Source organism: Drosophila miranda (genome assembly GCF_003369915.1).
Source record: "Drosophila miranda strain MSH22 chromosome Y unlocalized genomic scaffold, D.miranda_PacBio2.1 Contig_Y2_pilon, whole genome shotgun sequence".
Classification (NCBI taxonomy): domain Eukaryota; kingdom Metazoa; phylum Arthropoda; class Insecta; order Diptera; family Drosophilidae; genus Drosophila; species Drosophila miranda.
Window position 1 is genome coordinate 34,487,530 of NW_022881614.1, and position 14,682 is coordinate 34,502,211.

Consider the following 14,682-nt stretch of genomic DNA (forward strand, 5'->3'; position numbering starts at 1 on the left):
TCAACACATACCAAACGTATGGGTGGGTCGGTGAGAGAGGAAGCTAGAGAGAGAGAGAGAGGAGGGGGTAGCGACTGCTCTGGGTCTCTCCCGAGCAATTGAAACTTCAGCAATACTTGAGCTTTGCAATATGCCGAAACCCCCACACCGAGGACCGAGGACAAGCGACTCTGACGCCTTGAAAACGCCCTGTTTGAAAAATCACTTACGCCTTAGCCACTTCTTCTTGGCTGCTGCCGCTGCTGCTGCTTCTGTGTCTCCTGCCATTCCGACCCCGTCAGCACAAATGGCGGACACTCATGTATCGAGTGCAATAATCAACATTTCCTACTCCTCCTTGAGTCGGGCGAACTACCGGATTTCGGTGGACATCAGCACATTTGCTCGATGGCCCCAGGCAATGGCTGGCTTGGCTTGGCCCGGCCGTCGTTGTCAAGTTGTCACTTGGCTAATCGGCACAGGGGATCTGCGAAGAAGAATCGTTCTAAGGCGCTGCCAAAATGCGTAGACAGGGATCAGCTAGCTAGCTAGGATGTGTCCCAGGAATGCAATTACAGATCGATATACATATCGATGGGCGATGGTCACGCAGACACTACAAAAAGCTTCGATATACGGCAAACGATAGACAACAAAGGCGCCATCTATTTCAAGGAAGATCAGAATTAGGTAAACAAAAGAGAAAACCGAATTTGTACAAATAACAATTTCTTAATTTCCCCTCAAGTTAAGTTAAAACTTTCAATTGCTTCAAATTCGAAGTCGTTGAGAGTCTTAAGCACTTTACGCTCAAGCGAATTGATTTGTTCCCTCTTGGATATATTTATTTTGCCAATGCAAAGGAAATCAGTGGGCCCCCTACCACCACCACTGGCCAGGATACTCGTGAAACGGGAAACTACGATAACTTGTAACTTGTTACTCAGCGCACACATCGCTAATGAACACAGTACCCTGGAGTCTCTGGGGCGGGGCGGCGGCAGGGTGAATATGTTGTTCGGTATTTGTTTGTCCTGCCCGGCCAGAAACGAAACAAATAGAGCGGAGGTCCAGGGCTCGGGGGACCCCTAAAAATCATTCAGTCTATTGGGGCCAGAGCTAGAGCTGATGACGGGTGTGAAAATCAATGGGCAATGAGCATCGCCCATTCACAGCTGAGTGCAGTCCGGCCCTGAGGGCCGCCTAAGACGTTTCACGATTTAATTGAATAATTGTTAGGCATGCCACGTACAACCGAGAGCGCGGAGAGCAGAGAGACCTCCTCCTAAATCAGCGAAAATTTCGCCTGACCCTTTAAAGGAATGGCTGCTGGTTGAATTTTGTCCAAACAAAAGCGTGGATATCTTCCCAAAAGAGACTGCGTCAGGATCTCGTTTTGGCCTGGATGCAAATGCCCACCTGCATCTGCCCCTGCCCCAGCACCTGCTGGACATCCTCCCTAACAATTTATGCACCGCATTTGAAATTCATTGAGGAAACGCTCTCCAGCTGGCAAATCCCAGAGACTTACCGTTCCCAAGTGGCACATTCGTTTGCGTTGTTGTCGATTGTTGCTGCTGCTGCTCCGATGTCACCGCGTTGGACAATTTATTTGCTGTTGACGTTGTGGTTGCAGATGCGGCGGCGGCCTCCAGTTTGCTGCTGCCCCCAGCTCCGTTAATGGCCAATGTGGTGGCGCTTTTGCCTAGCCTCAGTATGTTTGTGCCTGTCGATGATGCGGATGGTGCTGCCCCTGCTCCTGCTCCCGCTGCGGCTGCTGCTGTTGCGGCCGCCTTGAGCTTGTGCAGGGCACCTGCCATGCCCTTGGCCGCCTTTGAAGTGCGTGTCACGCTTAAAACATTCGATGATACGGAGGCCGAAACATTCACAGGCGGAGAAACGGCCATTGAGGAAGTGCTGCCTGATGTGGAGTTGCGTATGACCAGAATGGATTGCGACTTCTCCAGTCGCTTGAGTGTCTGCAGCACGAACGGCGATTTGCTGTCACAATTGCACTCCGAGCTGAGGCTCCGCGTGGCCTACGGAGTGGGTAAAAGTGTGAAAGATCTTCATTTCGTGGGAGAGTGATCCCTACTTACGTGCTTCAGCAGGAAGGGCCTCTCTATGAGCTTGGTCTGTGCCGTGCCGTTCGCCTGTTTCGTGCGCTCCTGGGCTTTCAGCACGCTCTCCAGCTGGCTGGCATTGATGGGCGTCTGCAGGAGGATCGTGTTGCTAACGGCATCCTTGCCACCAACACCGCTACTTCTGCTGCCGCTGCTGGCCACGATGGATATGGTGGAGCTGGTGCTGGTGGTGCTGCTCCCCGAGCTCTGGACAATCGTCTCGCGGGCCACTGTGGTGGTCGTTGGCAGTTGATTGAGTGTGATGGCTGTGGACGCCTGGGCTGCCTTCTCCTGGTGCTGCTGCTGCTCGTTGAGCAGGGTGAGGATGTCCTGCTTGTTCTGGATAATGATCTGGCCGTTCTCGTTGCGTGTGCCCCGCAGCAGGATGATGTTGCTGGCGTTGACTCCATTTGGTGACTGTAGCTTCTTCTGTTGCATGGCCCCGACCTTGAGAGTCCTCGTTGTGGCTTTTGTGGTTTTCGCTGTTGCTGTTGTTGTGGATTCAGCCTCATTTCTGCTAAGCTTGCCGCTGCTCTGGGATCTGATTAGGACATTTTTGGCTTTGATTTGAGCTGAAAGCAGAAGAAACAAAATGATAAAATGCGATTTGGGATGTCATTCTCCGCTGTCCAGTGTACTCGCTGACCCCAAAAGCTGCCAAGCCCCCCGGAAATGGCAAACAAGCATCTATTGTATGCTGATTCAATGGAAACTGAAAACTTCATAACCGCAAACAAGACTTATGACTCGCATCTCGATGGCCAGTCAAAGGGATCGGTTTCGGGGATCGAAAGCTGGAGAAATATGGCATTAGAAATCGACACAACCACACACATACACGGAGGGTGGGGACGGGCGACAAATATGACGGACGACAGACGGCGTCGTGGCCAAGAGTTGGGCCATTGTTGCACTTTCCCATGGCCGCCAGTAGAGGAGTCCAGCAGATGTTGAGCGGTCAGTCGCTCAGACACGAACACACACACACACCATTTTGTTTGGCCAACAATGAGTGGTGGGATGGCTAGAGGGGTGGGGCTTCTGGCGCAAAATCAAGCGAAAGACGACATGTTTATGGCTGGTACGAAGTACTTGCCGACTACGTAAGAGGACTACTTAGCACAGGCCCCAGCCAAAACGCAATATAAGTGCAACAAACAAACAAACAAAACAGAGCACACAGGGGGAGAAAGTAATGGGGGGCCTGACATGCGTTGCCAAATATAGACTCCGCTCAAGGCTGAAAGGCGACAACAGACACGAAACGTAAAGTGCGCGCCGGAAACATTTAAAAATGTAGCCTAAACACTTGTCCGGCCTTTATGCCCGTGTCCGGCACACCGGCGAACCACACCAACAACCAGAGCGGCAGAGAGCATAGGATAGGCCCAGAGAGTCCGCGTAACACATAAAACACTTTTCCGTTGTGCTGAAGTTTCGCAAGGTGCAAGGTGACCCCGAAATGTGAGGAGGTCTAACTTTTGTTTAGAATCGCCGACAAATCTGCGGTCTGTTCCAATGTGCCTTGAGTGGTGGCTGTGCAACACGACAAATTGCAAGTCTATTGAATTTTTATTAGAAGCATAAATCAAAAGAGCGTTAGATCTGCCAGACAACATTTTGGGCAGGGGTTCGATAAATATGTCAATAGATGTTTGTCCAGAGATTGCCAGCAGCAAAGTGAGGGTTAAGAAAAAGAAAACGACACTGTGTCGTCTGGCGATAGGCGGGCGTTGATGAGGCGGTGCCTAGCAGTGGAATGCTCGCGCCTAATGTACAAAGTTTCAATCTAAATCATGAGAGAGAGGGAATCATAAATAAACACTGGCTAGTAATGACACCCATTCTGTCCGAATGAAAACAAAAGCGAAATTCGGACCGTCCCACCAGCCATTAGTGGGTTAAGGCACGCCAACCTCCCCTCCGCTGAGCCTACAAAGCAAAGCAAAGTAAAACGAGGGGGAACGTTGTGAGTTGCTACGGACACCGCAACTCTACAGTTATATCCGATACTAAGTCAGTATGGCTCTCCTCCGGCAGACGCCGCTAATATTAAACGACACGACAAAGAGTGCGTGCGAGAGAGACAGAAAATCAGTCTGAGCGTGACGTCACGCGCTGCGCAGCCACTGCAAATTGATTTGTTTCCTTTGGCTATAAAAATGATCTGATCTGATCCAGATTCAGCAATCAGATAGATATAGTCGTTATCTATGATTCTGCGTTTTTAGTTTTCTCGAATCTGCAATATTGTGCATGCAACAGATTTTCGTCCTTTGTGTAGGCGGAAGGGGGTGGGGCGAAATTTTGAGAAATACGTTTTATAGTGAGATCTAACAGGAGTGCGGATACTAAATTTGGTTACTCTAGCGTTAATAGTCTTTGAAATTTGTGAATATCCCCAGATTTTCGTCCTTTGCGGGGGCGGAAGGCGGTGTGGCGAAATTTGGAAACAAACTCGTCTCGGTACGATATATTAGGAGTCTGGATACCAAATTTGGTTGCTCTAGCTTTTATAGTCTCTGAGATCTAGGCGCTAATGTTTTACTCTAAGCAAAGCCGCCTATGCTACGTGTGTGTTAGAGAGAGACAGGGCGAGAAAAAATGAAATTGTTTTCTTGATGCTGGCTATAATAATAATACGATCCAATTCAGATTCTGCAGTCTAAAAGATATGGTCATTCTCTACGATTCTGCGTTTTTGGTTTTCTCATATCTTTAAAATTGTGGATGCCACAGATTTTCGCCCTTTGTGGGGGCGGAAGTGGGCGGGGCGAAGTTTTGAAATATTTTTGTAGCAGTGACATATCACAGAAGTCTGGATACAAAACATCGTTGCTCTAGCTCTTATAGTCTTTGAGCACTAGGCGCTGAAGGGGACGGACAGACAGACATGGCTCAATCGACTCGGCTATTGATGCTGATCAAGAATATACATATATGTATACTTTATGGGGACGGAAACGATTCCTTCTGGACGTTACACACATCCATTTTCACCACAAATCTAATATACCCCAATACTCATTTTGAGTATCGGGTATAACAAAACTAACTGGAAAACCAATACGTTAACAGCGTAATCGAAGCACTAAACGGTTATCAGGTCGGCAAAAAAAACGCAGATTGTGGCACACACTGGGGCAGGGGAAGGGGGTCTGTAGGAGGTGAGGGGCTAGGGCTATTGACACTTACTTTGCTGCCGTTGGAGTTTCAGGGAAGAGGCGCTGCAGCTGGCATCGGACACATTTTCCATGTGCCTGGCTTTTTCACAATTTTAGAACGAACAAAAACCTCGCTGCGGATCTACTAGATTTTCGGATGCATTTTTGCACACAGGAGGTAGGGGTGAGGGGCTAGGGCTATTGACACTTACTTTGCTGCCGTTGGAGTTTCAGGGAAGAGGCGCTGCAGCTGGCATCGGACACATTTTCCATGTGCCTGGCTTTTTCACAATTTTAGAACGAACAAAAACCTCGCTGCGGATCTATTAGATTTTCGGATGCATTTTTGCACACACAACACATTACACACACACACACACTCGCACGCGTGCACACCAACACAGGTGTAGGAGCAGAACTCTGGGGATAGATATCGAAAAAAGGTAAACAAAACTTTACCACGACATTTTGTCTTGCTACGGGGGGCGTGCACGTTTTATGGGGGTTGTGATGTGTCCTTGTCTGCAGATGCATTTAATGCAATAAAAAATCAATAATAATCCTTTTTCACACACGAAATTATTAAAAAAAAAAAACTAGCGAAAATATTTGGTTACTCCAAAACTAGTGCTGTAAAATGTACCAGAGTTTCCACTTCACAGCACTAAAATTCATCGATTAATCCACAGCTGTTGGGAGTATGCTGCCACCTAGTTACAAGCAATGTGGCGCCTAAATTTGCTAATTTGAAATTTTTTCTGTTCGCACAGTAACTTTATTTCCGTTTTTGTTGATTTTTAAAGCTCTTCGCTAAATGTTTTTGTTTTTATTACAGAAAACCCATCAAATTCATTTTCTTAATAAACCAAACACTTTCGCCACACTTTCCTTTGCAGCCTTCCCTTTTCCGTTGCTGAACGGCGAAGAGGAAGTATCGCTATCCCGCTTTCTCAATGGGCGGGCGGCGACGAAGCAGAATGACACTAGTCAACAAAACACGACGAAGTACACCAAAATATTGGCATCCAAGCGACTTTTCATAGAAAAATACAATGTTATAAAAATACATTAATCGTACATTAAATAAAAAAAATCATAACTCATTAATCAATTGTGGTCCATCAGAAAAAGTGGGTCTGATGTCAGGGTTTTTTTCTGGCTGTTGACTAGTGTAATTGGCAGTGCCAGTCGGTGCCAGTGTTCCAGGCTGGCTATCTATTTGTCGTTGTTGTCGCTTTTGTTGCACATTGAAAATAATATACAAAATAATTGAATTACTCGAAATGTGGTGTGTGCATGCACATATGTACATGTATGAGAAAGTGTCGTTCAGGGTGGCGGGTACTGATAAGCAAGCTCCATCAATGCTAAAGCGCGCCACAGATCGTTTCGTTTGTCAGCACAGGGTGCCTCTCGTCTCGGCTCACTCGTCTTCTTACGTATGATAAGAGTCGCATTTGGAATTAAGCGTGAATCGAAAACGTGACTGTCCCTCCGCTCGAGCATCGGCACGTAAATTATGCTGATGACACGGGGCTGTATCAATTCCAATGATTGCTGCGGTATTGAAAAATACCAGCACGTTTCTACCAGCCAGACCCGAAAGAATTGCTGGTAACTGGCTTCGGCTGCCATTTGATCGCTGCACACAAATATTTACAATACCATTTAATGACATTTTGACACAAAAATAATCTGATCTGTAAATAATCAGTACTCGACTGTTGGATACCCCTTAAATTTAGAGAGATAAACTCTGGTAACAATAGGAATTGATTGGAAATATAACTTAGTCACACTCCCATATCTATAACTTCTGGATACCAGAGCTTTCTTGCTTCTCTTTTAGACTCCGAAGAATTTTGCTTACCCTTGTATACAGCGAGTACCAGGTATCAGCTCCGCCCCACCACACCTCCCGCTCCAAGACGGATCGCAATGACTTTTTCTGGTTTTATGCATTTATTTGGTTAATTGGGCCTTTGAACTCGTCGCCAAAGACGAAAACGGAGAGACGATGATGAAAACGAAGCAGAGATAAAGTCATGCGCGACGAAACTTGATTTAAAACAAAGCGTACCCCCGCGAATCCACTCCAGACCGACACCCCCTACGGAGAGGGCCGCGACGCTGTCAACGCCCCCTTGGCGACGGCGGGCGAAGATAATGAAAATTAAAACACGCCAATCAAAATGCAATTGCAATATGAAATATCCATATATTAATTATACCAATAATCTCACATTCTTTTCAGGGGGCGTATGGTGTACGGGATGGAGATGGACGCCCCCACATGATCAGGATCTGAGACACCTTGTGAACTGTGGCAACAGAGTTAGGAAATAGCTCAATGAAAACAAAATGCAGGTTTTTTTGGCCGGCGGCAAGGCATCTGGTAATAAAAATGCATCGAGAGAGAAAATACCAATAAAATCAGTAGCTGCAGCAGCCACATCGCAGTGAGCGGCCTATAACTGTAAATGGCCAATAGGTATGTGTGTAGTTGTTGCTTTTTTTATACCCGATACTCAAAATGAGTATTGGGGTATATTAGATTTGCGGTAAAAGTGGATGTGTGTAACGTCCAGAAGGAATCGTTTCCGACCCCATAAAGTATATAGCATCAGCATCAATAGCCGAGTCGATTGAGCCATGTCTGTCTGTCCGTCTGTCCGTCCGTCTGTCTGTCCGTCCCCTTCAGCGCCTAGTGCTCAAAGACTATAAGAGCTAGAGCAACGATGTTTTGTATCCAGACTTCTGTGATATGTCACTCCTACAAAAATATTTCAAAACTTCGCCCTGCCCACTTCCGCCCCCACAAAGGACGAAAATCTGTGGCATCCACATTTTTAAAGATACGATAAAACCAAAAACGCAGAATCGTAGAGGATGACTATATGTCTTAGAATGTAAGATCTCAACCAGATCGTATAATTATTATAGCCAGAATCAAGAAAACAATTTCATTCTTTCTCGCTCTGTCTCTCTCTAACACACAGGTTTCATGGTCGGTTTTTCCAATTGCAAAATATGAGTTCAAGGATCTCAGAACCTATAAGAGCCAGAGCAACCAAATTTGGTATCCACACTCCTGTGATATCGGACCTTGACCGTTTCGTGTCCAAATTTCGCCACACCCCCTTCCGCCCCCGCAAAGGACGAAAATCTGGGGCATCCACAAATCTCAGAGACTATTAAGGCTAGAGTAACCAAATTTGGTATCCGCACTTCTGTTAGATCTCACTATAAAACGTATATCTCAGAATTTCGCCCCACCCTCTTCCGGCCCCACAAAGGACGAAAATCTGTTGCATCCACAATATTGCAGATTCGAGAAAACTAAAAACGCAGAATCATAGATAACGACCATATCTATCAGATTGCTGAATCTGGATCAGATCGGATCATTTTTGTAGCCAAAAGGAACAAATCAATTTGCAGTGGCTACGCAGCGCCCGACGTCACGCTCAGACTGATTTTCTGTCTCTCTCGCACGCACTCTTTGTCGTGTCGTTTAATATTAGCGGCGTCTGCCGGAGGAGAGCCATACTGACTAAGTATCGGGTATAACTGTAGAGTTGCGGTGTCCGCAGCAACTCACAACGTTCCCCCTCGTTTTGTAATGCGTTCAGCTTGAGAGTAATAGAGTTAGAGAGAGAGAGAGAGAGAGAGAGAGAGAGTAGTATGAAAGAGTGTGTGAATCAGTGCAAAAATCGCAGGTATTTAGATGGAGGCGATAAGACACAGGCCATGTAAGACAAGGAGAGCGCACAGTGGGAGAGAAGACAAGCTGGTGGAGATTATTTCCTTGGCTTTAGAAATCTGCAGAAAATTTCTACATTGCCCAGATCTTATAATTTTTGTTGGCTAAATTTCCATTCTGAAATGACACCCGTTCCACCGTGCTTGCTCCATTGCTCTCAGCTCCATTACATTACTCCGTACTCCGCCGCCGACTGCAGTCGGATGCCGTTGGCACACACACACAGGCACAAGTACGCACACTCTTGCATATGAAGCCGGTTTTTGGGGGAGCCTTAACCCAACAGCAGTCAAAATGTGGCAAAACGTAGAAAAGGAAAAATGTGTGCTGGAAAAATGCACGGCATGCAACAAAACAATAGCAAGAGCAGCGGCAACAAAAGCTACAGCGATAGCTAACTATATGGCTAACAAATAATCAAAATCCTCTCGTCGTACATTATACGGTTGACTGAGGAAACCAGTTCCATTGCAATTCCAACCGATCAAACAGCACAAGAAATTACGTATCACGAAAATAAATATTTTTATACCCTAGCAAGAAGTGCTATTATTTTGGGCAGTTGTTTACCATGCTTTTGGACAGCATCAACAGCCGGTAAATAATCTAAACAAATCATTCGAATCGTGTGGTTATTTTTTATATAAAAGCCATCGGAGAGAGAGATCAATCAAAAGTGTATATAAAGCTTCGGCTCAGAAAGCTTGTCTTCACTTTCTTGCTTTTGTGTTGCTTGTTCTTCTTTTGCGGCTGCCAGCAGCAGCAATAACAACGACAATATTGTCTTTGAGCGTGGTCTTTGTCTTTGCGTCGAGCTAAAGTTACCCTGTAGAACCAAAGGGGTCAATTGACCCCTCTCGAACTAGTTCTGCGCTGTTTACCGCGCAACTAGCTACGCAACTAGTTACGCGGGAAGCGAACGCGGACCAGGTCTTCGTCGACTACAATGTACTAGTTCTGCAACTAGTTTCGCGGGAAGCGAACGCGGACCAGGTCTTCGTCGACTACAATGTACTAGTTCTGCAAATAGTTACGCGGGAAGCGAACGCGGACCAGGTCTTCGTCGACTACAATGTACTAGTTCTGTAACTAGTTACACGGAAAGCGAACGCGGACCAGGTCTTCGTCGACTACAATGTACTAGTTCTGCAACTAGTTACGCGGGAAGCGAACGCGGACCAGTCGAAAAAGAACCGAAAAACGAAGCCTCCTTCGTTTTGTTTTCGAAGTCGGCAAATAACCGCAATTCCGTGGAGTTACAGTGCTCACTCAGCTAGTTTTTACGAGTTAATCGTGATATTTTACTGTAGTTGCGCTCGTGGAATGAAAGAGACAAGAATTTACACAACAAAATGCATTTGTTTTCCTCGTTTGCTTTATGCGTTGATTTTGTTCACTTCTGTACAAGATCTAATCGCTGGAAGAGTCTTTTGTGTGAACATTTGTTAAAAAAGTGAGAAAAGAAATTAATAAATTAACAAAATAAATCAAATTAATATAAACAGGTACGTGCAAATATATATTATATATTTCAAATAAAATGATGAGCAATAGGCATTTGCGTAGACTCCGTAAGAGTGAAAGGGAAGCTAACCTTGCAAAGTTAGCGTTGTGCAGGGAAGAAAAAGAGGCAGAAAAAGTGGCAGAAAACGTGACAGGAAAAGTGGTAGGAAAAGTGGCAGAAAACGTGGAAGAAAACGTGGAAGAAAAAGAAATTCTGATAGAAGAGGAGGAATTCATCTATGAGAATCCCAAAACTCAGCCAAATGAATAGTCATTAAATGACAAACTTAGGCAGTGGTTTATGAAGCATAGGCCAACGCGTGAATGTACACTTGATTTAGTAAAAAGGGGAAAATATAGATGTTTGTCCGATTTATAAATCAAAACGCCAGCACAGAGGTGATATTCAGTTAGTTGGTGGCGGATCTTATCTTCACATAGGCCTAGCCTGGCAGCTGGAACGACATTTTCAGAATATAGATATAATGGAAGAACTCAATATTGATATAAATGTTGACGGACTTCCATTATTTAGAAGTTCAAGGGCACAGCTATGGCCAATATTAGTTAGAGTTAACAATTATCCAAATGTTCCAGTATTTCCAGTCGGTATATTTTTAGGGAAAAGTAAGCCCCATAGCTGTAAAGAGTTTTTAGCAAAATTTTGTCTAGAATTTAAAGCGTTAAGGAATGGCAGGCTCACCATTTGTGGCAGAGATATAAATATAGTTATTAGGGCAGTAGTTTGAGATGCTCCAGCAAGAGCGTTTATTAGCGGCACGCCAGGACACACATCCTAAGATAGTGGGTAGTAAGTGTTATTTAAAAAATTTTTTTTTGTCAGTAAAGGAACCAGATAATTTTTTTTTTATTAACGGAAATATTCCAATTATGGTGAAAGGGTTTACTGAAGAAGAGGGAGGGGCAATTATAGGGCAAAGGCTTTCAAATATTAGGAGCTCCTATGAGGAACCTATAACATCAATCAATTAAAAGATTAATAGAAAAATATTTTTATAATCAAATTAATTAACAACATTGTTTTTAGATCAATTGAAAGCAGTGGTCCAAATTTTAGCGGATCAAACTGTTTTAATAAAGCAGCTGGTAAGGGGGAATTGAATCCCATTCGGGGACAGTTCCCAATAAAACGTGAGGAAGAGCTTATAGAACTGGAAGAAAAAATAAAATTAAATAGGGACATTTATGTAAGTAAATCTAAACTCTAAATTTTATGACTTTTTTCTCTGTCTTATCTTTATATTTTAATGTTTCACTTACAGATAACAGCAATGAAATCAATTCTCCAGCCAGCTGGCGTTTTGAGCGGCTTGAACTTTATTTTGAGTGAGGACATTGTTCTGGCATATAACGTCGATGGGGTCCAAGGGAAGAAGGCCCTTAGGACCCACAAAGAATTTTTTGCAGCTTTGCTAGGTAAAATACCATTTACACTTCTAGAGATTTAAAAATTTTTCATATAAATTAAAATAAATATTAATTACAGAATGTATTCCGCCTGGCGATGAGCCCCCCGAAAACACTGTACGGAAGGCAATGCAAAGGATGAAGAAAAGGGTGTTTAAAAAGAAGTGTCTTGCCAAAAACCAGGAGTAGGCTAAGCATCATATAATTAAAAATTATTCGTTATATTGAAAGACATTGAGTTTTTATTTTTGTATTATTCCAGACTGCCAGATTGACTACTACCACCAGTAGTCAGTTCGGAACTAGTTACTGGTAAAAATTTTTCATATAAATTAAAATAAATATTAATTACAGAATGTATTCCGCCTGGCGATGAGCCCCCCGAAAACACTGTACGGAAGGCAATGCAAAGGATGAAGAAAAGGGTGTTTAAAAAGAAGTGTCTTGCCAAAAACCAGGAGTAGGCTAAGCATCATATAATTAAAAATTATTCGTTATATTGAAAGACATTGAGTTTTTATTTTTGTATTATTCCAGACTGCCAGATTGACTACTACCACCAGTAGTCAGTTCGGAACTAGTTACTGGTAACTAGGTCAGAGCTAGCTACAGGTAATCGAGGGGTAGTCAAGTGGGGAACTAGTTGCTGGCTTTCTACTCGTAACTAGTTCGGAACTACCTCCTGAGCAACTAGCTAAGGGTAATCGAAGGGTAATCGAGTGGGAACCAGGGGTGGTTCCGCCCTAGGACATGCATGTGTTAAATTCTCCGCTGAAATACATTGCGGGTAATCGATCTGGAACCAGGGAGGTGAGAATGGTAGCTAGTGCGGCACCAGTGCGGAACTAGTTGCCTGTTCTCGCAGTTGTAGAAGGAAAACATTTTTCTGGCTAAATGTAAAAACAATTGACGAGCAGCAACAGGTAAACAAGCAGAAATATCCACACATACACACACCTAGGCGGACATATGTTCGCTCCAAGCTGTGACTGTGTGTGTGAGTGAGTCCGCAACTCCGACCACAAAAGAGAAAACTACGCTTAATCTCCTACGCTGGAAATTGGTGGGTATGTGAGTGCGAGCTTAGGCAGAGGCTCTTTTATCTCTAGTTTACGCATTTCCTCCTTCGTAATGGTATTAAATAAAATAAAATATGGAATGGAGAATACCTTATTTAAAAAGGAACAGCAGGCTTCAATGTCCACCATCCAAGTTCAATTTGATGTAGAGCATTTGATGAAACACCTAGCCGATCCTCTGGCTCAATAGCGAGTTTTACATTGCCTACCAGGGCTGGTGTAAAACGATCCGCTCTCATGGTAAAAACGATCTGCTTCGATCTGCGTACTCTGAGTGGTAAGCTGCACGCAAGTCTTTCGTGCCCGAGGAGAGCCAGCGGTGTGCAGCCCTGGCAAGCCATGTCGCTGCAAAGCGAAAGAGACCCGTAAGTATTTTGGTCAAATCAAGTCCCGCAGTCTCTTGGCAGACGGCGCGATCGAAAACAAACCATCGGACCGTGAAGGTGCTGAGGATATTCCACATCGCATGGTTGTTGTAGTAGAGGTGGTTGTTGTTGCTGTTGCTGCTGCGGCTGCTGTTATCGTAAATTTGCGCAGTTCGTTCGCTAATAGAAAAAATGAGAGGAGAGGGACAGCGACTAGAGAGCGCGCGCCAAAACTAAACTGTATTTTTTTTTAATTACAAAGAGACGACAAGCCACCTGCGTCACCGCACCTTATTGCCTGCCGTGCCAGCCACCTTTCCAGCATCCCGCAGCATCCTTGCCCTCGCCGTGAGCGTACGTCGCGTGTAACTATAACGAGGGGGAACGTTGTGAGTTGCTGCGGACACCGCAACTCTACAGTTATACCCGATACTTAGTCAGTATGGCTCTCCTCCGGCAGACGCCGCTAATATTAAACGACACGACAAAGAGTGCGTGCGAGAGAGACAGAAAATCAGTCTGAGCGTGACGTCGGGCGCTGCGTAGCCACTGAAAATTGATTTGTTCCGTTTGGCTACAAAAATGATCCGATCTGATCCAGATTCAGCAATCTGATAGATATGGTCGTTATCTATGATTCTGCGTTTTTAGTTTTCTCGAATGTGCAATATTGTGGATGCAACAGATTTTCGTCCTTTGTGATGGCGGAAGGGGGTGGGGCGAAATTCTGAGATATACGTTTTATAGTGAGATCTAACAGAAGTGCGGATACCAAATTTGGTTACTCTAGCCTTAATAGTCTCTGAGATTTGTGGATGCCCCAGATTTTCGTCCTTTGCGGGGGTGGAAGGGGGTGTGGCGAAATTTGGACACGAAACGGTCAAGGTCCGATATCACAGGAGTGTGGATACCAAATTTGGTTGCTCTGGCTCTTATAGGTTCTGAGATCCTTGAACTCATATTTTGCAATTGGCAAAACCGACCATGAAACCTGTGTGTTACAGAGAGACAGAGCGAGAAAGAATGAAATTGTTTTCTTGATTCTGGCTATAATAATTATACGATCTGGTTGAGATCTTACATTCTAAGACATATAGTCATCCTCTACGATTCTGCGTTTTTGGTTTTATCGTATCTTTAAAAATGTGGATGCCACAGATTTTCGTCCTTTGTGGGGGCGGAAGTGGGCGGGGCGAAGTTTTGAAATATTTTTGTAGCAGTGACATATCACAGAAGTCTGGATACAAAACATCGTTGCTCTAGCTCTTATAGTCTTTG

The 14,682-nt window shown here is 44.7% G+C and overlaps 2 protein-coding genes and 1 long non-coding RNA gene across 14 annotated transcripts in view; 1 reads left to right on the top strand and 2 right to left on the bottom strand.

The window, feature by feature from the left end:
* LOC108158726 overlaps nt 1-5,896 on the bottom strand; it is a 126,129-nt gene extending 120,233 nt beyond the window's left edge. For 8 of the 10 annotated variants that reach the window (XR_004474238.1, XM_033396833.1, XM_033396838.1 and 5 more), the window contains exons 1-3: nt 5,298-5,424; nt 2,079-2,674; nt 1,511-2,018 (exon numbers count right to left, since the gene is read on the bottom strand). Coding sequence is in view for 9 of the 10 variants with exons in the window: in XM_033396833.1 (XP_033252724.1) it covers nt 1,511-2,018; nt 2,079-2,674; nt 5,298-5,358 (1,165 nt within the window). In the remaining variant the exon portion in view is untranslated. Of the gene's footprint in view, nt 1-1,510; nt 2,019-2,078; nt 2,675-5,297; nt 5,425-5,478 lie in introns of those variants that run through there. The other 2 variants (XM_033396834.1, XM_033396841.1) reach the window with 2 other exon arrangements.
* A 4,476-nt stretch (nt 5,897-10,372) lies between these two features.
* LOC117193151 lies at nt 10,373-12,190 on the top strand. Of its 3 annotated transcripts, none has more exons than XR_004474516.1 (4): nt 10,373-10,534; nt 11,581-11,740; nt 11,816-11,969; nt 12,040-12,190. XR_004474516.1 is itself a non-coding variant. In XM_033397883.1 (4 exons), the coding sequence occupies exons 1-4, from the start codon at nt 10,382-10,384 to the stop codon at nt 12,147-12,149; spliced, it is 525 nt and encodes a 174-aa protein (XP_033253774.1). In that variant the 5' UTR covers nt 10,381; the 3' UTR covers nt 12,150-12,190. The 3 variants fall into 3 exon arrangements, 1 of the variants encoding a protein (XP_033253774.1); XM_033397883.1 differs by having other exon boundaries at nt 10,381-10,482; XR_004474517.1 differs by lacking the exon at nt 10,373-10,534 and adding an exon at nt 10,777-10,872.
* On the bottom strand, nt 12,046-13,758 carry LOC117193153. Its single transcript, XR_004474518.1, has 2 exons — nt 13,695-13,758; nt 12,046-13,584 (listed from the first exon to the last, which is right to left on the bottom strand). It is a non-coding gene; the product is annotated as an uncharacterized LOC117193153 (long non-coding RNA).
* Nucleotides 13,759-14,682: the final 924 nt, after the last annotated feature.

What these genes read in the sequence shown, in the direction of transcription:
- LOC117193151 (XM_033397883.1), top strand. Translation starts at nt 10,382, where the DNA reads ATGCATTTGTTTTCCTCGTTTGCTTTATGCGTTGATTTTGTTCACTTC. An exon ending in AATTAAATAGGGACATTTAT is followed by an intron (nt 11,741 to 11,815) that starts GTAAGTAAATCT and finishes TTTCACTTACAG; the next exon opens with ATAACAGCAATGAAATCAAT. An exon ending in ATTTTTTGCAGCTTTGCTAG is followed by an intron (nt 11,970 to 12,039) that starts GTAAAATACCAT and finishes TATTAATTACAG; the next exon opens with AATGTATTCCGCCTGGCGAT.